We start from the raw sequence: 23,365 nt of genomic DNA on the forward strand, positions 1-23,365 counted from the left end.
TTGCTGAAGGTTTTTTGAAAACATCAGGAAAAGTGATCGTAGCCAACATGTGTTTTGAAATGCTTTGTTTGGCAGGTGTATGGGAAGGTAAAAGAACATTCTGGAATATTTTCAGTACGAGTAATGGAAGTGTTGCACACGGAATAGTGACCATGGCCTTGCCTTTACCTCCATGCTCAACTCCTTTGCACCTCCTTTCACAGCGGCCACACTTGGCCTCTTTTTGTTCCTCAGAAACACCAAGTTACCAAGCTCAGGCTTGCCTCGGGGCCTTTGTACGTGCTATTACCTCCACCAGGAAGGCTCTTATCTCCTTCATTCAACTCAAATGTCACAGCCTCACTGGAGCCCTTTCTACCTGTCTAAAGCAGACACCCCCATCCTGTCACTTCTCTATACCCTCACCCTGCTTTTCTTCATAACATAGCATTGGCCTCTAGCGTGGGGGCTGCTGGGACCTCTTACTGAGCAGAGCAAACCCAACTTCTTGACTCCCTCAAACTAGCCCCTCCGCAGGGCTCCTCGGCCTGGTCCGCAGAATCAACCACCCCAAACAGCCCTCATCCCAACCACGGGGCAGCCTGGGCACTTGGCCCTGAGTTGCATTCCACACGCGGCTCTTCTGCTGGTCACCTAAGGCTATTTTTAATCTTATTCATGTATTTATTTAATCGTTCATTACCTCCCTTGTTCAGTCCTTGAACACAGGAGCAAGAGACAATCTGGTGCTTAGGGGTAGAGGAAGTGCTCCAACCTATTTGTAGACTGCCTGAATCAACAACAAGAAAATGCTTGCCCAGGAGTTAGATAGAAGGTCTGGGGTTCAGGGGAGAATCTGCTGTGGTAGATACGGTTTCAAGGAAAGAAAAATCATCTAACGTTTCTCGAGCACGTACTCTGTGCCTGTGTTAAATCATCCTCACAATGTCTGATGCAAGGACTATAATCCCGTTTCTCAGACTTGGAAACGGAGGCAGGAAAAGGCGAACTAACTTGCTCAAGTTATTTAGAGAGGAAGCTTGGAATGGACCCCTTCCCCCACCCTGCCCCCAACAGGCTGGCCCAGATAAAGAGCCTGAGGGCCAGGAGGGAACAGAGTCTGGAGGGAGAGGAGCTCCAGCAGTCAGAGCAGCAGTCGCTGGGCAGGGAAGTGTTTTGGAAACTCTGAGTTGTTCAGCATCAGATGTTAGCATGAGGTCAACGAACAAACAGTGGACCCAAGACTAAGTTGGAGTTCGTTCTTGGAAGTGAATGAGGACTTGTTTTTCTTTTAAAAGAAATTACGATTTAAAATAATTCATTTTAACCAGCTACGTACAAATATAAAATGAACCTGTTTTATGTATTTTACGCAACTCATCATTAATGAGGACACACGGACGATGATCGGACGACTGATTCAAAGACGGAGTCAGAGCAGGGCTCATACAAGGCATGCTGATACGCATTTATGAATAGATGTGAAAACTAGCAAAACTCCCCCAGATCCACCAGGCAGTAATCCATCGCATTCCAGGGACTTAATTTGCATGTCTATGGACAAGAGTGTCTTGCATTACTATTGGTTTTCTACCAGTGGCTGAGCTGTGAAAAGCTCAGAAACTAAAGTGCAGGTAACCCAACGCACCAGAACAGGCTACCCATTAATCTTTTTTTTTTTTTTTTTGCCTATTTCATAGCCTTCCACAATTTTCCTAATACGCTATTACATTTACTGATATATTTTGGAAGAAGTAGTACATTCGCGTGGTTGAAATTCAAAAGAGACAGCAGTAAAAAAATCTCCTTCCCGTTCCTGCCACCCAGGACCCTTTGGATGCAAAGTGTTAGCAATTTTTTAAGTATGCTTCCAAGAAATTCAGTGCATAAGAAGCAAACATGTGTATATATGTAATTTCTACACCCCACGTGGGGCTCAGACTCACAGCCCCGAGATCAAGAGTCGCATGCTTTCCCAACTGAGCCAGCTCCCCAATAAGCAAACCTGTTAAGAAAAAGACACAGAGGTTTGCCTATTTTTTTTTTTAATGACATATTTCACATACTGTTCTTGTTTTGTTTTTCAACTCAAGAATGGGTCTTAGAGAGTGTTCCGTATCGGTACGTAAGAGTTCCCAGATTCTTGGGCCACAGCTGTAGAATCTTCTGTCTGTATGGCAGGACCATGTTTACTCAATCCGTCCCTTATTGATGGCACGGCAATTTCTGGGTAAATAATTGGAAGGCGTTGAGGAAAAAGTGAGGAGCAGGCAGAAGGAGATGGAAAGAGAAGGAGGCTATGAATACTTCCTCAGCTTCCTCATCTGGGAAATGGGTTGATGACTCTAAGGTGCCCATTGCACACAGGTTTGTGAGGGTGATTGGTTAGTTTATGGAAATTGCTTAGAACAGTACCTGACAATGCTTAGAACGTGCCAGCTACCAGGATGTATCCTTGTGCTTCTTTGGGACGTTCGATGTTGAGAAAAGGAAGAGAAATGACTTGGAGGCATTCAGAAATTACCTTTTTAAGAGTGAGCACAGGGGCGCCTGGGTGGCGCAGTTGGTTAAGCGTCCAACTTCAGCCAGGTCACGATCTCGCGGTCCGTGAGTTAGAGCCCCGCATCGGGCTCCGGGCTGATGGCTCGGAGCCTGGAGCCTGTTTCCGATTCTGTGTCTCCCTCTCTCTCTGCCCCTCCCCCGTTCATGCTCTGTCTCTCTCTGTCCCAAAAATAAATAAACATTGAAAAAAAAAAATTAAAAAAAAAAAAGAGTGAGCAGAGGGAAATCCTAATTGCAACCTCATGAGTGTTCACTGTGTGTGTGGCTACCCGTGCTTGACAACACTGAGTCGGTGAATTTCCAGGTGGGTGTTATTATCAGTATTATTATGGCTCCCATTGCACAGATGAGGAAATCAAGTCCCAAAGAATCTCATACCTCAAGCAAGGCTGCCCAGCCTAGCTGCCCAGGCCAGTGGGACAGCTGGATTCACACCCAGACGTCAGACAGTCTGAGGCCAGCTGCCACGTACTCAATCACTGCACAGTTCTGCCTCTTGATGTGGAAAGAAAGAGAAAAGGTTAAAGTGTAAAAAGAGGGCTGGCCACGGAGCCAGGGTTCTGATGGGGAGGCATCCGGGAGGGAGCAGGGAGGGGGTACGCAGAAGAGAAGGCGGGAAGGCTGATACCCTGAGGAGGGAAAAGGGCTTGTGTTAGGTGGTTCGGGGACCAGGAAGGTGGGCTGGGGGGAGGGGTTGTGGGAGATCCAGGGGAAAGGCCCCGAGGCTGAGGTTAGGCAGGACAGGGAGTCAGGGATCCAGAGGGCCATTTTTAGCACTTGGGCTCTTACTCTGAATGAGGTGGGATCTGTTGATGGTTTTTGAGCAGAGGAGGGCCAAGGTCTGACTTCTTTTCAAAGGCCTGCAGCCTCTTTGTGTGTGTGTGTGTACAAATCCCCAGTTTCTTCCCACACATGCTTCTCCCCACAAGCATGTGCCAAGGGCAGATACAGGGGGCTCGGATAGGAGACTAGTGCACCTGTCCTGGTGGGAAATGGTGTTTGATTAATTGAGCTCTGACACACAGCGTTAGACTGAGGGCACCGTGGTGAAGAATTCGGACAAGGCTCTGCCTTGGTGAAGCTCTCAGTTTGGGGCAGGCTTTCTCAGCCTCAAGGCACTAGGGATACTTGGGGCTGGCTAGTTTTCGGTTGTGTGTGTGTGTGGGGGGGGGGGCTGCCCTGTGTTTGGCAGCATTCCTGGTCTGTACCTTCTGGATCTCAGTAGCACCCGCCCTTCCTCCAGATCGGACAACCTAAAACGTCTCCCGACATCGCCACGGGTCTAGTGGGAGAAAGAAACAAACAGCCAATAAGTATGCGCTCTTCTTTCCATAACGGTAATTACTAGGAAGTAAAAAGAGCAGGTGAGGGCAGGTCCTGAATCTTCCTTCTGATTTGCATTTTCTTCCCGCATCCTTTAAGTCTCGCGCTACCCACACTGAGGCCATCTGCCTGATGGTCATGAACCATCCCCCCCCCACCACCGCGCCCCAGCCCTTTCCACCTGCCCTTCCCACCCCCGTCCATTTTTTTTAATCCTGCCAGTCTCTCCTAGGAAGAAGTTAAAAAAAAAAAAAAAAAAAAGACCTTCCAGAGGGCACCTTTTCTCCAAGGTAGGGACAAATCCTAATTACCTCTTTGTGGCTGTAACATGACTCCTTCAGCTCCATGATCTGAAGGTGAGCCCTTCTGTCGCCCTGCCCGAAGTTGGCCGAAAAGGAACAAAACAAAAGATATTTAAAACACTTCCCTGCCTCAATCCCGCCCGCCTCCCCTAACGGATGGGGCGGCCTGCTGCTAGCTTAAGGCAGATAACTCCCAAGTACACTTACTTTCCTAGTCCGTGAAGAGGCTATCTGGGGATGCAGCTTGCCGAGGCTGCTGTTGGCCTGGCCGCTGGCCAGCGGGAGCAGAGAGCCATTTCCATGAGGCCAGGCCTCGGCGGCGAGGTGCCTGGGGAAGGGAGCCGGGTCAGCCCTTCCTCTCCTTTGAGGCCAGCTTTATCACCGACACACTCTGCCTGGCTTCTGTGAGCCTGATTCTGTTCTCTGAGTCTCTCCATCCCCTGGGAATAGTAAGAGAGACATGTTTTAGTCTATTTTTATTAGTTCATTGCTTATTCATATCACCTCGGAACCTGCTTGTTTAGGCCTGTCCTGGCTTTTCCATCCAGCTCCACGGTGGTTGGGTGCTTGGATTTTTTTCTTCCTTTGCATTCAAGCCAAGGTTTCCCTACCTCAGCACTGTGGACGTTGTGGATAGCATAGATCCTTGTTGGGGGATGGTTAGCAACGTCCCTGGTCTCCCCTCTGCCCACTAGATGCCACTAGGACCTCTCCCCCCAAACGTGACAACCCAGAAGTGTCCAGACATTGCCATATATCCCCTGGCGGGGGGAGGGGGGAGGGGAGAGCAAAACCACCCCTCATTGAGAACCACTGATTTCAAGGAATATAAAAACCTGATTTTATTTATTTTTATTTTATTAAAAAATATATATATTTTAACGTTTATTTATTTTTGAGGCAGAGAGAGACCGAGCATGAACGGGGGAGGGTCAGAGAGAGGGAGACACAGAATCTGAAACAGGCTCCAGGCTCTGAGCTGTCAGCACAGAGCCCGACGCGGGGCTCGAACTCATGGACCGCGAGATCGTGACCTGGCTGAAGTCGGACGCTTAACCGACTGAGCCACCCAGGTGCCCCTAAAAACCTGATTTTAGAGATGGCAGAGAGTTCCCCTTAACATCTTGGTGGAGGTTTGTACGGAGAGAGGAGCTTTCTCTGGGCCTTAAATGAGTCTGAGCTGAAGGTATCCCACCTCTATCCTTCAGTACTTAAAACTTCTCAGTGGAGTCGGTCTCCTAAAAGAAAACACCGGTCAGTTGCTCTTGGTAGATTTTAGCCTTGTTTCTGCTCTTCTTGGTTTGCTTTCTCTTTTGTTCCTTTCTTTTTTTTTTTTTTTTTAATTTTTTTTTTCAACATTTATTTATTTTTGGGACAGAGAGAGACAGAGCATGAACGGGGAGGGGCAGAGAGAGAGGGAGACACAGAATCGGAAACAGGCTCCAGGCTCTGAGCCATCAGCCCAGAGCCTGACGCGGGGCTCGAACTCACGGACCGCGAGATCGTGACCTGGCCGAAGTCGGACGCCCAACCGACTGCGCCACCCAGGCGCCCCTTTTGTTCCTTTCTTTAGAGGCAGGTGAAGGTACAGAATTTAGGGATGTGGAGTCCTAACTGGGTTGGAAGTCTGGTTTCTGGCACTTGCCAGCTGTGTGACCTTGTGCAGCTCACTTCACCTCTCTGGGCTCGGTTCCAGATCTCTAACAATGCTCCCTGCCTCAGGGAGTCAGTCAGTGCAAAGCGCTGATTTAGCACCGTGGCAGGCCCAGGGTGAACAGCCCTCGCCGTTGGGGCTACTCTGTGCAGGGGGTGTCTGAGAAGGACCACTGAATGATCTCTAGATGGAGGCTGGCAACATTCGGTTTATTTCCTGCGTGTCGGCCACATTCCATCGAGTCCAGGATTGGCCCTTAGTAGGCCTGCCCGGGGCTTCCTTTTCAATCCCTGTCCCTCCCAGGATTCCATCTGCCACCATACCTTTGTCTCTGTCCCCAGCCAAATCGCCGTCTTTCTGATAACCTCAGACCTACCAACAGCATTCCTCAAACGGAGCAGAGCTGGCAGAAAAAGCCAGCAGCTTCCTGCTCTTTGCCCCAGAAAACATTTCAAGTGATCAAGTGATCGGGGTGGGGGGGGGGGGAGAGGCGGGGAGGAAGCCACAGCTGCTTATGCAACAAGCTTTAATCCTGGGTTAAAATCCACCACGCGCACCAGTGGCATATTTCATTTCCTCATCGGGTCGTGAAGCTAGTGGCACACGAGATCCACCACAGACATGCCCGTCCCCCCCAAAGCAGCACCTGCGGAGGCAGACGGCGTTCCCTACGGGATGGTGGCAGAGGGCCGCTGCCCACGCGGCCCGGAGGGACAGCACAGTCTGATTAGCCCCGGCCTCCACCTCTTGTCCCCCACTTGGTCTCCCTGTACGCGTGGGGAGGGGGCCCCTCCCTTGCAGCGAGGCCCAGGCTTGTTGTCCTGAGTGCTGGACCCTCGTGGGGGTGTCTTCGGCCTCATACACAACAGCAACAAAATCCCCTCCCTTTTCACGGAGCCTGGGCCCTGACCCTGCAGTACAGTGTGTTTGGATTCCTGGCTTGTTCCTGTGTGTCTATCGAAGATTCCCAGCCAGGAGGAATTGATGTGCGCGAGGTGGGCATCTGTTGTCCATGTGGGGGGGCGGGGGGCAGGGAGAGCAGGCGATCGGCGCTATGTTTTCTTTGTGGGAACGGACGGTGTGGGACAGGAAAGCCCACCGAGTCCTAATTTTAGGAGGAGACGGGAGACTTTACTGGGCCCTGGTTTTACTTCCTGGCATATGGCTGCATCACCTCTGGAAGCTTTCTCCAGCCTCTAAAGGATGGTGTTTGTTTAGCTTCTGTTGTTCTAGCTTGGTGTTTGAAAAAAAAAAAAAAATCTTGTTAATGAAGCACCTTGTCTTTGAGGGAAAGAAAAAAAAAAAGCTGCAACCAAGCAAGCATGGACATTTTCAGATCGTTTTGCATTTGCCTTTTCTTTCTCGGGGTACAGACCAACTACAAAGGCAGCCTTCGGGAGGAAACAGGCAAAAGACCTCCTAATACTATTGAAATGGATGGAATTATAAGTAGCTCCGAAAAACTAGTTAATATTTTACTGGGGAACAGTGCCAGAGATGGGGGTGGGGGACTGCCAAGAGTAGGGCTGTGTGTGAAATAGCTGTTCCATCTGCCTTAGGGGACGAAAAGAAGCCGTTCTCTGTGGAAATAAATTTAAGCAAGAATCCTTATAAAGCTCATGGGATTTGTCTGCCCACCGAGGGCCCAGTTCCCCAAGAACATACATACAGGAATGATTGTGGCAGGAAGGGCTAAGCTGTGGGTGTAGGCCTGGCTCATAATGGGGGTTCTTGTTCCCTCGCTGGGCTTGACATCTTTCTTTCTCCCTCTGGATTTAAATGGCTTCTCAGACCGAGAGGCACTGCCTGTGCCCTGGATTCAGAAGGTACACGCCTCCTTGGGAAGCAAAGGCGAGAGACAGCGGCTCACCCTCTCTCTCTCTCTCTCTCTCTCTCCCTCTCTCTCTCTTTCTGCATCTGCCGGGAGAGCCGCAGCTGGTATTTTTCCACAGGCCTTTTCTGCGATCTCAGGGCCTAGTTTTTCCCAGCCAGGCCCAGAGTCCGAGAGAGGGTTAATAGGCAGGAAGCTGAAGGCATTGCAGACTAATACGGAAGTCAGATTTTTGTTTAACTGACAGGTTTAGCAGGCCTCAGTGGTGGGGGAGGGGGCCGGGAGGGGAAGGGAAGTTTGTAGATCTAGGCATGTGGCCTGCTAGGAGCGCATTTGGCTTTTCTTAGGGTAAGGACGGACAGGGGGGCCCGTTGGCATCCTGGCAGGGAGGCAGGAGCCCATTTTGGTTTTCCTTTGAGTCCTGGCCGAGGGGGGCGAGAAGTTAGATTCTCGGCCCGGGAATGGCCGGCTCTCTGGCCTGCTTTTCCAGGAGGCGTTTTGACAATGACTATGCAAACCTGACCATTCTGTTCCCCTCCTCTGCTCAGCAGCCCCGATCCCCTGTCCCCCCCCACCCCCAGGAGCCAGGGCTGCCCTTCAGCGATTTCTTGGGGGTGGGGTGGGGGGCTCGCCTGTCCTCTTTCCCCCTCAGCTCCTCAGAGGCCTTCCTCCAACCCCTCTTGCTTGCGTGCCCCCTTGGCTGCTTTCCTGGGGCTCCCCACTCCTCGGCTTTGCTTCCCACCCCCCTTCCCCCGCGGGGCGGGGGGAGGAAAACCATCCTGCTGGACTGTTCTAGAAAAGGGCCAGGCTCCCTCCCAGCCGAGAGCCGCTTCTGTGGGGGCAGGTGAGGGTGAGCCCTTTCAGCTCACCCCAAAAACTCCCTTCCCCGTGGCATCCGGGCCTCAGGCTTTGCTGGAGCAGGTCAGGCTGGCTGCACTGGTTTGCCCGTGCCGGGAAACCCAGCCAGGGTGTGGGAGAAGTGCGTCTGGGGGCCCCTTTCCCAAGTTTTTCTTGCTGCAAAAGGCCTAGCTTAGCCTGTCTTTTTCTATGCACAGGATGGCTCTTGGCTCACCAGAGCCTCACAAAGATAATCGCTCAGGAAGTGTTTCAGCCAATCCCGGGCGGCCTTACACTCCGATTTGCCGGGGCAGCCAATCGGGGATGAGCTTTTATTAGGCGGCCAGATCATCAAGCCGAAGTGCCAAACCCTTTTTCTGTGAGAACTAGGAGCCTGTCCTCCATGTTTTATAAGTATTGACATTACACAGTGTTAACAATGCATCCACAGAGGTAAGCTGGACTTTTTAACCATCTTTTCTCCCCCTCCCTCTGAGACATCCGAATTGTGGGCGAGCAGTGTGATTTCTCTGTGGCTGGCCGTGCCACACTCACCCCCACAGCACTTAGGTTAACTTGGAACTGTTTAGAGAGAATTTTTTTGCTTTCTTGGGTCACATGGCTAAGTAGCCATTAGCCATAGCTTGATTTTGCAAACTGGCAAAGGCCTGGCACACCTTTTCTTCCACCAGGACATGGTGTTTCTGGAATAGTTTGAAGCTAGATCCTGGAATGCCAAAAAAGAAGCTTTTTTTTTTTTTCTTCTTCCCTTTTTTTTTTTTTTTCTTTTCCTCCTCTCCTTCTCTCTCTCTCTCTCCCTCTCTCTGAGCAGTTCCCCCCCCCCCCCCCTGCACTATTGTCTTCTCTTGTGTCACATGCCTGCTGGGGGAAGAAAATGGAAGGTAAGAAGCAGGCTCCTCTCTAAGGAGAGCTCATGGCAGACAGCACAGCAGGCAAGTTTACCTCTCCAAAGAGGTTCTGGGAAGGCTCGAGTAAGTTCTGACAAGAGAGGACGTGTGTTTTAAAAAGAACCAAGCCCTGAGCAGAGCAGTGCTAAGGAGAGCTCCTAGCTCCTGGGGCCTAGGTGGGTGGGAGTGAGTCTCTACATGGTCTTTTCTCTCCCTACAGGGTTTCCTCACTTGAAACTACATTGTTCAGCCTTTTTTCCTGACTTCTGTTGATACAGAGTGTTCTTCTGCAAGCCAGCCTACAGCCAGCAAATGTTTCTGAAAGTGTTTTCTAGGCTTTGGAGGAAGTTTTTGGAGTAGGGATGGGGATGGTGGGGGGGGGTGCGTAGAGGGGGAGGGAGGTTGGACAACATCCTGCAATAAATCTGTGAGGACTCGTTTCGAATCCCTTAGCTTTCTACTCTTGCATGATTTTCAATGAACTCATGTATCTTTTATCCTTGTTTTCATTTTCCTCTCCCTCTCTTACATTGTATCATCCTCTGTCCTCCTCTGTGATGGAGTGCAGAGGAAATAAAATCATGTCTGTGGCTCATGACAGCATTCCATATTCAGTTGTTGGGTTGTGTTGTTGTTGTGTGTGCGTGTGTTTAATAATCCCATGTAACTGTTTAAAAAAAAAAAATTTCCTTTTTGATCAAGTCCCAAATCTGCCAGCCTGTTCTCTCTTCTTAACTGTGGAAAAATGAGACGGTTGCTTGAACATTTGTTGGGTAAGTAAAGCAAATCCATTTCCTCTGTGACCATGTATAAAGAGTTTGGCGGACGTTTGGGGTCTGTTTGTGACAGAGGGTCTTGGCTACAGCAGTTGGGGGGCTTTTCATTAGCAGGAACCAAAGAAGGGCTTTTTAATGGTGTCTTGATTTTAGGTGACTGTTTGAATTCCACTGTTTTTCCTGATAACCTGCTGCTAGGATTGGAGATCACACTTCCTGTTTACCCTCAGACAGGGGAGAAATGTTCAGTTCATTGTGACTTGGGAGGAGACCTTTAATTGGGATTGTTTGGATATTAGCTAGAACTCTGGGTAGGTGATCTGCTTGTGAAATGTAACAAAAAGTGCTTCTTCTTAGAGGCACAGAGCCTTAAACCTTGGTGAGGCAGCAGCCTGGGGTGGGGGTGGGGATGGGGGTGGGGGTGGCAGTGTTAATGTTTTAGGAGACTTACTTGTAGTGTAAAATCCCACCCACCACCAAACTTGGTTTGATTCAGGACTGCTCACACTGCACAACAGATTTGGCCTTTTCCCCAGCCTGACCCCACACATCTGTATGCTTGCTCGCTTTTACTTAGGATTTATTTCTCACTTCTTACACTTCCCCTGATCTCTTAATGCTGCAGCTGGAACTTAAGAGTGAAAAAAGTGGACTGTTTAGCGTTAGCTTCAGAATTTACCCCGAAGTTCAGTACACAGATTTCCCAGCCTGAAGACCAGTCTAGCATGACTGTAAATGCTGGAAATATATTCAATTGTTGTGTGACACCCAACTTTATGGAGTCCGTGATCTTTTTTTTTTTTTCCTTTCAGTTCAGCGTCCAGCCACCCGCCCACCTTGTAGCATCAGTTGGAGAAGGGCTCATTTAATAACGAGAAATGTACCAATTTCTAAGTTAAGGAAAGGCTGTGTAAGGCCAGCTTTTTAGAGTTAAGAAGTGCAGGCAGTTAATGATGTTATGCACATAAAAGTGAATAGTGCCACCACCCCGCACAAATAAGTCCAGACACTTAGCTATTTTCTTTGTTCTTATCTTCTGGCTGTAAATGGAAATTACATATTGAGGTTCTTGTGGCCTCCCTAGAAGTAATATCTAATCACAAGACTCCTGGTTTGGTGCCTTCGACGTTTGCATAATGGTGTGTTTGTTGGACTGGAAGAAAACCTAAGGGCAAGGCATTCATCCTCTAAAAGCTCCAAGGTCTGTTTTCAAATGTGCAGCCCCAGCAGGTTCCCGGCCCTGGACCAGGCTGGCCACTTTCCTCTGGTGCTGTGGCCACCACCAAGCATGAGTCTGTAAAAAGTTAATTGTTTCCAAAGTAGCTTCTTTTCCAGCTTCACTAAGGGGGAAAAAAAGAAATGTCTGCATTGCAGCAGGACTAGGTAGGGACAGCAGTGCTGGCTTACAGAGCAGCCCAATGGGGCTCCTCTCTGCAGCTTTGAACCAATAGACTTGGAGGGAAGGTTACAGATTGACAATTGGAGTGGCCAGACTGAGAACGGGCCTTCTGGAAGTTTCTACCATCTTTGTTCCTTTTAGGAGAAGCTGATCCGCCAAGCTGAAGAGTCTCCTACATTCCATTCCTGGGGCATTCCCTCCCCCTCCCTTGTTCTTTTTCAATCAAGGTAGAGTGATCTTTCTGCCACGGTTATAAATTTCAGAGGGAGGTGCGGAACTTGGGTTGTTTTCCTTTTTCCTTCTGCCTCCTCAGTCCCCAAAGAGGACGCACAGCTGCGAGGAACAAACACAGACACACTGGAGCTGATTCTTCTCTCTCTCTCTCTCTTTCTCTCTCTCTCTCTTTTTTTTCCTTCAAGACCCTCCAGGATGGATTCACTTTCTGCTTTGGGAAATTAAGTGGCATTCACGTGGGGGAGGGGGAGTGACTGCTTTTATTAGCTGCAGAAAATGGTCAGTGTTCCGTCTGTAACTAGGAATTAATTATATATAATCACTCAGTAAACTTTCTACAGAGTTTTTCTAATGGCTGCGCAAGAACATAGTTAGCCTGTTGGAGCGGAGTCCGGTTACTTTTATAATTAACAGCCCAAAGATTTGAGTCAGAAAGAAAGAAACAATGGGGCCTCTTGGATTATAAATTAGGGATGAAAACAATGGCTTTTTCTTTCTTTCCTTCTTTCTTTCTTGTAACCCCTTTTCTTTTAAACAAAACATTCCCCCCTTTTCTTTCCCTGGGAGAACAGTGGGGAAACTTCTTCAGGTCTTAAATGGGGGTGGGGGAGACGGGGTCCCTTTTTAAAAAGCCAGGATGACAGTAACCCAGAAAACCCTGGAGGCAAAGGTAGGTTTTTAAAAAGTCCAACCACTTCAAAATGTGTGATCTCTTTGTTTCTTTGGCCTTCTTTTCTCCTCCTCTCCTGTGGCAGAGGCAACATTTGTCAGCCGAGAGGCCCTAGGTCTGGCTTTGCCTCTGTCTGGTTGACCCTGAAAAGAAAGATAACGTGCACAAGTGTCTTCGCCACCCCACAGCAGAGGTTTAGAAAGGGCATCCGTGTAGAAGTCCTCTCTCTCCTGGTTCTTAAACAAGTGAGGATTCACCCTTGGCTGGGTCGCTGAGGCTGGGCTGCCCTTCCCCCCACTCCCCACTCTCCTTACAGATAAACAAGCAGGCGGGAGCCATGTCAGCACGCAGCTAAGCGTCGCCGCTAGGCTGTCCCTCCTCATCAAGATTACCTACCTACCGGCCGGCGAGGAGCCAACCACCCGTCCTTGCCCCGGCACAGCCTTGGGCACCATGCCCTCCTTTCTCCCCTGGAGCTACAAAGCAGTCACCTTGAAACTCCCCACTCAGCACCAGAGTTGCGAGGCCAATTCTCAGACCTGCAACAGTAAATTTACATTATCCACTATGAGGCTGTTCGTTCGGCCTCTGAAAGCGGGTTTTGCAAAACCCATTGTTAATTTTCAGGGCTCTGTTGGGGGTGGACAAAAATCCGATGTGTGAGTATCCCGTGCATTGGCTAAGGGCACCGTTTGTCGTTTTGCTTTGCAGACTCAGATGGTCTTTCCTGGAGGTTAACTGTCTTAGGACTGGCTGGGGATTTGGTGGCCGTTTTCAGGCTTATTAAACAGCCTTTTTATTTTACCTTGGCCTCAGACAGGGGTGTGGCCCTTTGGCTTGGCTTTTCAGGTGACTGCTGTCCTTGAAACACTTTCATTTTACCTAGCTCCTTTTTGGTAGGGATGCAAAGCTGGTTTGTGATGTATCCAGAAGGGGGAATGGGCTTCCTCCCCCCCTCCCCAGCTTGCTCCCTTTTAGCATCTTTGCATTTGTACGGACACCTGTCTGTCGGCAGTTGACGGCTCCTTAGGGCTGCGTCATTCCTAACCTCCCACCCACCTAATTTGAGGGCCAGGGGGCCTCACCTCAGAGCCTCATGTTTGGAGGCTCAGGCTCTAAAAGGAAAGGGTTTTCCTTAGGAACCTGTGACTTCACAAACTCCCCCTGTCATTGCAGATTTTTTTTTTAAGCTTCTAAACGTTGGGTTGTTGGTGTCCTTTGGTTGAGCTTTTCCTAGTTCAGATATTTAGGAAGGTGGCTTTGAAACTAGCAGGGCTGCTTAAACAGGAGCTACAGCTATTGAACAAACTGCTACCATTTTAGCTTCAATACAGGAATGAGGCAGTGTTGCAAGACGCCATTTTAAGAATCCTGCATAAATAGCTTAGCTACCGATGACTCTGCCTGTTTTAGGTGAGTGCTTATATAAATAAAGCTGCTCTGCTAACCATTCCCTCCCCCCCCCCATTTAAAAAAAATTAATTGCAGATTTAGGGAAGCATGATTTTCTTATTTTGATGTTCACATTTTGTGATCTAGAAGAGGAAGATGTTGTGTCTTGGGGATTACATTTTTCTTACAGCCTGGACCAGTTTGGGATTTTGAATGAAAGTAAAAACCTAAAGGAAAAGCCCTTCCGAATGATGCATGATTCTTGAATTGCTGTGCGATGATCCCCATCTGTAGAACCAGAGTCTTGTGCATGCTGGTTATATATTCTAGATGGGTTAGATATTCTTGGTTAAAAAGTCAAATAGTAGGGGCACTTGGGGAAAAGAAAGATCTGGGCATTGTGTATCCAGGCTTTTTTTTTTTTTTTTTTCCTGTCAAAACTAGATGTTTGCTCTTTTTCTTTCTCTCTCTCTTTTGGAAGTGTGGAGGGGATGGCATTCCTGGGAATTACGGACCAGCCTTGAGTCCTCAGAATTAATAATCAGAAGGCTTAAAACATCCTGGAGGTTCAGCGCTTCATATTCAACTTTTTAATTCCTCTTTTCCAGTGCATGCAGGTTAAGAAGTCAGCCGAGGTTTTCTTGCTCAGGCACTGGGGGAGAAATCTTTTATTCTTTCTGGGACCGGATGGGAAAGTCTCGGTTGTATTTGCAGAAGCTGCTGCTGTTTCTTCTTTAATTGCCTGAAATGTATCAGTTTGTGAAATCCACAGGCAAGTGACTTAGGGTAAATGTGAGCGAAAGAGGTGGTAACGGTGGGAACATATATGTCCTATACAACTAGTTGATGGTGTATTTTCCTGTTGGGGTGAAAGGCTATAGTTTGGGTTTTCAGCTAATTTTTTACCCTTTTCTTTAGCTGGCCCCCTGCCTCCTCAGTGGACCTAAAAAAAAAAAAAAAGTAATGTCAGTTTTAAACAAGGACTTGTTGTTCCATTGTTTTTGATTTAAATAATCGGGGTTGCTGGAAGCTAGCAGATAGGAAAGATGCTGTATATTTTTTAAGACTTTCATGTGTTAATGACAAGAGTTCAAAGTCTTTTCTCCTGGTGCAGCTGGCTTTTCTTTTTAACAATTAGTATTTGACTTTTTTTTTTCTCCTCCAAATGACTGAACAGTTTTTAACCTAAATTGACCACGGTCTGTGGGGGGCATTCAGACAGGTACAGAGCTTTTGATGTAATATTCATAATTTTCCCCCTAACAACATACTGGTGCTTAACACTAAACCAAAAAAAAATAAAATAAAATAACAAAACAAAACAGAACAACAACCAAGAAAACTGAGATCAGTGGTGTAGAAAAAAGGAAGTCCCTTTAGATGTGGCTATTCAAAATGACTCATTTTGCATTCTGGTCTTTGCTCTTGTAAATGAAGTTTTTTCCCTTTTAACGCATAGACACTGCAATTTCCTTTAGTCAAATGCAAGTTATTGTATGTCTGTGTGCGTGCAAGTACGTGCACGGGCTCCCTTTGAAAGGGTGGCTTGCTGATCTGCGAAAAAGATGGGTTTTCTGAAATCATGCTTAAAATCCTTGGCTGAAGCTGGTGGTGCTACTGGTAAAGTGGGGTGATTATGGTGCCCACTGGTAATACTTGGAAAGATCAAGATAAAACAACTTCACTCCCCCCCCCCCCCCTTCTGCAGCAGCAAATAGCCACCACATCCCTGCCTGAAGTACTCGGCGCCTCTGGGCTGTAGGAGGCCAAATAATTGTTCTCTTGAATGCAGTCCCTCCTCCATGATCAATACACCTTTGAATGTTTTCATCACCGCAGAAATCCTTCAAGTGGGTTTTGGGGGCTCTATTCTGCATAATCGTTTTCTCACTGTACGTTTTGGTTGGATCCCAGCTGAGTGTTTTCTCTGTCACTCAAAATAGGGGATCAGTGGCAGTAAGTTTAGGATTTCACATACTTCATGCTAGAGAGGGAAACAGATTCTAGTTGCTAGAAAGATCAAGGTTGCTGTTTGTTCTCTTTGGGTTGATCAGCTCAACTCAGATCATCTCTGAGAGCTGCTCTGGGTGTTTTACGCAAATGTATTTCCAGGCACCCCAAGCAAGAAACTGTCAGCAGTATCCATTTGGACAATATGTGTGTGGTTGCAGGCAGTGTCTGTGTTTCCTCCCTGTTGAGAACGTCCGTCTCTGAAGTTGGGAGTAAAAAAGTAAACGTGCTGAAATCACCTTCCACAAATCACCCTGGAATATTGCATGTTAGTGAAGTGTTTACATTGAAGAGTCTGTTTTTGATGGAAACCGTTTGTGACAACATGTCCGTTGTTTCTTTGGTGAATTTGTGTCGCGGGCCTTCTCTGCAGATGCTATAAGTGAAATTGTTAATAGGGTTCCGTATCAGTGAGCAAAGTGTGTTAATATTCCAACCAATTTTAAACTACCTCTCTTTATTCTCTCTGCTGGGACTAGTTAAGTTTGAGGTGTGCAAGTTCTTCTAATTTTATTCTGGGCCATAATTTCTTCCTTTCTGTCTGGTTCTTATCCTGAACCCTCTTCCCTTATCAGACATGGCCCTCTCCTAAATCCATTTCTGTTGATTCTGAGGTTCCAGGCCATTTTCCCATCACCGTCTCAGGCAACACAGAAGGGACATTCTGATCCTTCCTCTCTCACTCAGCCTTCCCCTCCAGTCCTGGCTTTGAGTCTTCCAAATGGAAAATTCCAGCCATGTCAATTGGTGATGCACCCATTTCTTCATGGTGAACCACAGACTGATGGGATTGCAGCTCAAGTACTTGCTCGGATTCGTATCACTTCATGGTCACCCTGAGTGCTTGGGAAGTTCCAGCACCTCAAACATTTTGCACCTACTAAAGCAGAACTCTACTGGCTTGCCTGGGAGAGGTGTGTGTGTGTGTGTGTGTGTGTGTGTGTGTGTGTGTGTGTGTGGTTCCGGAACACATGAAATGGTCTGCACTCTGTTCAACAGGAGTTCCAGCCGAGAGAGTGAGAGAAGAGTCTGGTAGACCTTCCCAGCCAAGGGGACTGCTCCCCCCAACCCCCAACTCAGCCTGTCTTTTAAATAATCCTTCCTCATTCCACTTTTGTGGTGGGGGATAATTAGTCACAGCTCAAGAGTGCTGAATGCTTTCTCTGAGCCATGCCTGCTACTGAGAGGAAACATCCAGGGGATGGGAGTGTGGGTACCCCAAGCCTAATTCCTGGGACCAGTGCTAGTGGTTTGAATGAATGTTTTGAGACCAGGCCTTTTGCTTCTAACCTGGGCATATTTTTTCACTTTGCAATTTCACCTATATATTTTTTTCACGTTCCTGCCTCATCGAGAAATCCTAAGATTTAGCTGAGAGGTCTGTGTAATGCTCCCTGCCTTGCAGAATTCAGAGATCAGAACTCAGGGTACCCTGTGAACCACCTCTAACCTGAACCCAGTGTTAACAACAAGAAACTTGTTTACTTGTTGGCTGGGTTCTCATTGGCCCTCAGGGGCAGATTGTAATTGTGTGTCTAAAAAAAAAAAATGCTTTTTTTTTTTTTTTTCATCCCCCAACAGCATGACAACTGGAATAGTAATTTGACTTAAAAAAAGAACAACCTAGTGGTTTGAAAAACCCCTTTAGGAGTCTTAACACTTTTGTTTGAAATCCAACGTGGGTTTCTTCCCCCCCCGCCCCCCCCAGCCCTGCATAAGGATGGGGGATTGGCTTAAATGTGGGTTTGTTGTTAGAACTTCTAAATAGCTGCCCCCATGGGGCAAGTTCTCAGTCTACCTAAACGTGAACCTAATTTGCTCTGTTTCAGCTTGGCTGAAGAGGAAATAAAAACAGAACAGGAGGTGGTAGAGGGCATGGATATCTCTACTCGCTCCAAAGGTGAGTAAAAATCTTGTATTATCTATTCCAGAGCAGAGGAGGAAATTGGAATTTCTTTTTCTAGTTGTTGTAGTGCAGCGAAGTGTGGCTTTCGGATCCGAGGCTGTAACACTCCTCTGATTTTGAGAGGAGGAACCTTTGATGGATGGACCTAATTTGTGGAGAATTCCCCTCCTTTTGATTCCCTTTCCCTTGTGTGTCTGTATAGGTAAACCGACCTGTCCCAACAGTAAATTTTATGTGTGTGTCATGACTGAGGGGGAGGGGCTGGCTCCTCTCGGCAGGGTGACTTTCAGGAATTCAGAATTTAAATAAAGCATGTTCTAGAAGCAATGGGAGTATCCAGCTGCTGCTGGGTTTCTGATTTTAATAACAGGCCTTTTTGGAATCACAGAAGTGAAACAGAGTTGGCCCACTTCGTTGAAAAACGGTGGTCTTGGTTAGAGATACAGAGGAAACGTAGGACTTTCTGGAATGCTGGGGCCAACCTTTGCATTTAGGACAAAATTTAGCAAATTAGAGCAACCTTGGGTTTATGTTTTAATTCAGAGTCCTGCATTAGACTCTTCAAAATCTTCTAATTGTGAGATTGGTGCTTTTCATTTGGTCTGTGTGAGATTGTACAAGGCTTCCCAGAAGAAAGTAGTTATTCACTTTTGCCTTCAGGGTGTTTTCACGAATGAGCTACTGCGATGTTTTCCACATCTTTGATTGATGAAAATGCTAATCTACAAACTTAATGGTTGTACCAAGGTGGTGTTATTCCTTCAACAAGTCATTGAATTCAATGTCTGTTCTGAGCTGAGGGTTATAGGGGAGGTGAGAAAGGCTGGAGAGGTTATTGCAGACTGCCAGGAAGATTCTAGATCTTTCTAGACTTCAGCTAGGGAGCATAAGAGGAAGTGGCTCCCTAGAGGCACCTGAAAATCAAAGCTTATTTTTATAAGATACCCCTGTCATTTTGGGCAAAATGAGGGCCAGATAGTGACTCTGGAAGTGGAAGCTGGCCGTTGTTGGGGCTATGCCTGACAGATGGGGGGGGGGGCCCAGCATGGTTCAGGGGTGGGGATGGTGAGGAGGCCAGGCTGCTTGAGTGTGCCTGGGGGTTGGAGCAGACCCAGGATTTCGGGAGGTTGGGCCTAGTCTGCGGGGCCCTTCATCAACCCCCTCACCCCCTGCCATCCCTGTCCTGGGCTAGCAGCACCTATAATGGTATGGAGAACTTGTGGGGGAGTTTTGAGCAAGTTTTCAGAACTTTCCTGAAGAGGTGTTTTGAGACGGTTGTTGATGAGGGAGCCTCTCCCAGTTCCCTTGTGGTCAGAATGGAACGTGTGGAGAAAGCCCAGAGAATGGGTCCGGGTAGGGTGGGGGGGTGGGGTGGGTCAGGGTGGGGGGTGACTTTGTCCTCACTAAGCTCTTCACCTGCACAGTTTTCATTCTTTGTGCCTCCACGTTCTTATCTTTATTTATTTATTAAAAACAATTTTTTTATGTTTATTTTAGAGAGAGAGAGACAGAGCATGAGCGGAGGAGGGGCAGAGAGAGAGAGAGAGGGGGAGACACAGAATCTTAAGCAGGCTCCAGGCTCTGAGCTGTGAGCACAGAGCCCGACGTGGGGCTTGAACTCATGAACCGTGAGATCATGACCTGAGCCAAAGTCGAATGCTTAACCGGCTGAGCTACCCAGGCACCCCCACATTCTTATCTTTAAAATGGGATGTTGGATAAGATTCTGAGATTCCTTCCACCTTGGGCATTTCTTGTAGAAATAGTGCTTACTGACAGTTTGTGCCAGGAGTCTTTTCTTGTTGAGCTTTCTTCCAGTCCCCTTAGGAGGTGGGAAGTGTTGTTCCCACTTTGCAGATGAGGACACTGAGGCCCTGAATGACAGCATCTCACAGGGAGCAAATGTAGGATGTGGTCGAACCGAGGCGAGGCTCTGCCACCAAGGAGGCTCTTTCTCCCTGGACACTCCGCGCCTGGAATGTCCCATAGCCTCGTTGTGGAGACTTTTCCAAAAGCGTCAGACTTGGGGATCGTCAGCCTGGGTGGGAGGCTCACTTTGCTCAGGACTCCCCACCCCTTACCTTCTTTACAGACCTCCTGGGGGCTCCCACATCTTCACCAGGTTGCGTCTCCAATGACTGTGGCGCCTGAAGCGGTCACTCTGGGGTGACCACTGTCCCTTGCTCTCATTGCCCCACTCTGGCCCTGTCCCTGCAGCAGCTAGGGCGCTCTTAGAAAACAGGTCAGATCTTGCTCATCTGGCTAACTCCTTCCACTGACCTCCCAGTGCCCCCAGGCTCCAGTCGGAGGTCGCCATGACCTACCTACCTGGGTCAGGCCACCTGCCTTCTTGAATCCTGTGACCTTCTGTTCCCCTCTACCGTTTCTCTCCCTGACTCTGTTTGAGCAGCCCTGCCTCCTTCCCCTCCGGTCCCTCTTGGGGCCCCGTGTGTCCCGTGTCCTTCGCTGGGAGCATGCTACTCTGGGTCTTGCTGGCTATTTCTCATCTCTCAGATTGATCTCAGACGTCCTTTCCCGGAGGCCTTCGGGGTTTATCCAGTTCAGAGGAGCCATTCCATCATTTTCTGTTATATTTTTAAAAGTGGTGTCTAATTTTAGAGCAGTTTTAGATTTCCGGAAAGTTGGGAAGACAGCGACAAGTGTTCCCGTGTCACCCCTCCTACTCCCCACATGCATACCTGCACACGCACCCAGATAGCTTTTCCCCATTATTAACATCATACGTTAGCATGGTGCATTTGGCACAGTTAATGAATCTGTAAGTTTGTACTTTGGCTTCCCTTGGTTTTTCTGCGGACGTCGCTTTCCTGTTCTGAGATCCCACCCAGTAAACCGGGTTATGTGTAGTTATCGTGGCTCCTGGTCTCCTCTTGGCTGTCCCAGTTTCTCAGACTTTCCTTGTTTTTGATGACCTTGATAGTTTTGAGGAGTACTGCTCAGGTATTTTGTGGACTGCCCCTCGACTGGGATTTATCTGATGTTTCCCCTATAACTAGACTCTGGTGGGCTGGGATTGCAAGCTTTGGGGGAGGAGGACCACAGAGTGAAGTACTGTTTTCATCACATCACATCAAGGGTACATGTTACCAATGTGGTTTATGGCTGGTGATGTTGATCTTGACCACCTGGCTGAGGTCAGGTTTGTTAGCTCACCACCCTCTTGTGCTATACTTTTTATTAATGAAATCATGAAGCCCACCCACACCTAGTGGGTGGTGAGTATACTCTACCTCCTTGAGGCCAGAGCATGTACACAAATTATTTGGAAGTCTGTATGAGAGTTATTTGTTACTTCCCAGTTTTTTGTTACTCAGTCATTTATCACAGCATGGACTCAATTATTATTGCTATTTAAAAAAAATTTCCTTATTTATTATTTTTCCTAAAAGTTTATTTATCTTGAGAGAGAGAATGTGAGAGTGAGTCCGGGAGGGCCAGAGAGGGAGAGAGAGAATCCCAGGCAGGTTCCGCAGTGGCAGTGCAGAGCCCAGTGTGGGGCTCGAACTCATCAACCGTGGGATCGTGACCTGAGCCAAAATCAAGAGTTGGACGCTTAACCAAATGAGCCACCCAGGGGCCCCTAAAATTTATTTATTTTTGAGAAATAGGTGGAGAACGAGAGGGAGCACAAGCGGGGGCGGGGGTGGTGGTGCAGGCAGAGAGAGGGAGAGTGAGAATCCCAAGTAGGTTCTGCACTGGGACTTGGGACTTGATCTCACAAATAACGAGATCATGACCTCAGCCGAAATCCAGAGTGGGACGCTTAATGGACTGAGCCACCCAGACGTCTGTGGACTCGTTTATTTAAAAATTTTTTTTTTTCAACGTTTTTTATTTATTTTTGGGACAGAGAGAGACAGAGCATGAACGGGGGAGGGGCAGAGAGAGGGAGACACAGAATCGGAAACAGGCTCCAGGCTCCGAGCCATCAGCCCAGAGCCTGACGCGGGGCTCGAACTCACAGACCGTGAGATCGTGACCTGGCTGAAGTCGGACGCTTAACCGACTGCGCCACCCAGGCGCCCCTGGACTCGTTTATTTTAAACCTTGGGTTGTAGTCCGATACTTCTTAGTTATTTTGTTGATCAAGATGTTCTAGCTTCAGGAGGTGTCTGGCTGGCAGCTGGTGGAGCGTGCAACTCTTGATCTTGGGGTTGTGAGTTCAAGCCCCACCGTGGGTGTAGAGATTATTTAAAAATAAAATCTTCAAAAAAAAAAAATGTTCCAGCTTTGGCCATTGAGCACTCTTTCAGGTGATGCCTGTGTCCCTTTGACATCAGTGGGGTTTGTTTGATTGACTGAACCCTTAATTACTTTTGGGCACTACAAGATGCGCTAGGCTCATCTTGTATATTTTCCGCCTCGTCCCTAGAGTTAGCCATTTCCCCAGGGCACTCTGGTTCCTTTTTTTTATTGGAGAGTAGCATTGGAAACCAAGCTCTGGGTCCTCAGTGTGCTTGTTGCTATGGAGATGTCTTTTTTTGTCTTTTTTTGGTCCTCTCGGCCGACAGAGCAAGGAGACCGTGTATGCTGACCCGTATGTATACACACATCTATGAAGATTTCCCTCTGTGTCTATGTTAAACTAAACATGAGTTTGTACGCTTGTCTCAAATTGTGATCCATGGCCACGTGGATCATTCCAGACTTCTCCCCTCTTGTCTATAACTTTTTCACTCCCGTACTGAGAAAGCTGTCTCTCACCATCTGCCATTTGGTTACTATTTTCTGGTCCGTTTTAAATCTTATCATCGATGTACAGCTTGGTGAACTTAAACACTTGTGGGACCACAACCCAGATCCAGAGACTTGATCATTTATGGTGTTCCAGAAGGTTCCTCAAGCTCATTCCAGAGTTTTTCCCTAATCCTTGTTCATGACCTTGTACTTTTTTTTTTTTTAATGTTTATCTATTTTTGAGAGAGAGATCGAGTGTGAGCAGGGGAGGGGCAGAGAGACAGGGGAACAGAGGACCCAAAGCGGGCTCTGTGCTGGCAGTAGTGAGCTCTATGCAGGGCCTGAACCCACGAACCGCGAGATCATGGCCTGAGCCGAAGTTGGACGCTTAACCGACTGAGCCATCAAGGTGCCCCCTTATTTATTTGTTTATTGATGGTCTTCTCTGCTGAAACGTAGTCTCCTTCTCTCCCCAGGTCCTAGACCGCTATGCTCAACCACCCCTTCCGTTTGAGAAGCTGGGAAGGGTGGCTTAGAGGTTTAAAAAAACCTCTTCTGGAGCCACACTCCCTGGGTTCACACTCTGGCCTGCCCCCTGCCTAGCTGGGTTATTCTTTGTGGCTCAGTCTCCTCTTATCCATGGGGAGGGTAAAGCCAGAGAGTCGTGTTGAAGGATTAAATTTGCTCACGCACACAGGGCGCTCAGAACTGGGGCATGGCACGTGCTCAGAAATGTTAGCCAGGATTACATCCAGCAGGAAGAGGGATGAGCTTGGATTGATAAGCCTGTCAGGTGAAAGCCCTACTTACCACGTTCTATGACTTCCCCCAGTTAGAACCTCTGGGGAAGGGGGTGTGGAGACAGATGGGGAAACCAAGCCCAG

The 23,365-nt window shown here is 48.1% G+C and overlaps 1 protein-coding gene and 1 long non-coding RNA gene across 12 annotated transcripts in view; one reads left to right on the plus strand and one right to left on the minus strand.

Annotated features, from left to right (window-relative positions):
- Positions 1 to 2,007: 2,007 nt before the first annotated feature.
- On the minus strand, positions 2,008 to 6,222 carry LOC124504153 (uncharacterized). 3 transcript variants are annotated; one of them, XR_006960324.1, is made up of 7 exons: positions 6,144 to 6,222; positions 4,374 to 4,606; positions 4,176 to 4,238; positions 3,750 to 3,823; positions 2,920 to 3,036; positions 2,395 to 2,442; positions 2,008 to 2,205 (listed from the first exon to the last, which is right to left on the minus strand). It is a non-coding gene; the product is annotated as an uncharacterized LOC124504153 (long non-coding RNA). The 3 variants fall into 3 exon arrangements; XR_006960323.1 differs by lacking the exons at positions 4,374 to 4,606; positions 6,144 to 6,222 and having other exon boundaries at positions 2,395 to 2,439; positions 4,176 to 4,279; XR_006960322.1 differs by lacking the exons at positions 4,374 to 4,606; positions 6,144 to 6,222 and having other exon boundaries at positions 4,176 to 4,279.
- Positions 6,223 to 6,467: 245 nt separating this feature from the next.
- The window catches only part of ZMYND8 (zinc finger MYND-type containing 8), a 125,226-nt gene continuing 108,328 nt past the window's right edge, over positions 6,468 to 23,365 (plus strand). For 4 of the 9 annotated variants that reach the window (XM_047069823.1, XM_047069822.1, XM_047069828.1 and 1 more), the window contains exons 1-2: positions 8,538 to 8,941; positions 17,707 to 17,777. In XM_047069823.1, the coding sequence (XP_046925779.1) occupies positions 8,928 to 8,941; positions 17,707 to 17,777 (85 nt within the window). In that variant the 5' untranslated portion in view covers positions 8,538 to 8,927. Of the gene's footprint in view, positions 6,816 to 8,060; positions 8,942 to 17,706; positions 17,778 to 23,365 lie in introns of those variants that run through there. The other 5 variants (XM_047069818.1, XM_047069820.1, XM_047069819.1 and 2 more) reach the window with 4 other exon arrangements.

The sequence above is a fragment of the Lynx rufus genome, unplaced genomic scaffold, assembly GCF_022079265.1.
Source record: "Lynx rufus isolate CCGP_SWC_20201006 ecotype Redwood Valley unplaced genomic scaffold, mLynRuf1.p SCAF_8, whole genome shotgun sequence".
NCBI lineage: Eukaryota > Metazoa > Chordata > Mammalia > Carnivora > Felidae > Lynx > Lynx rufus.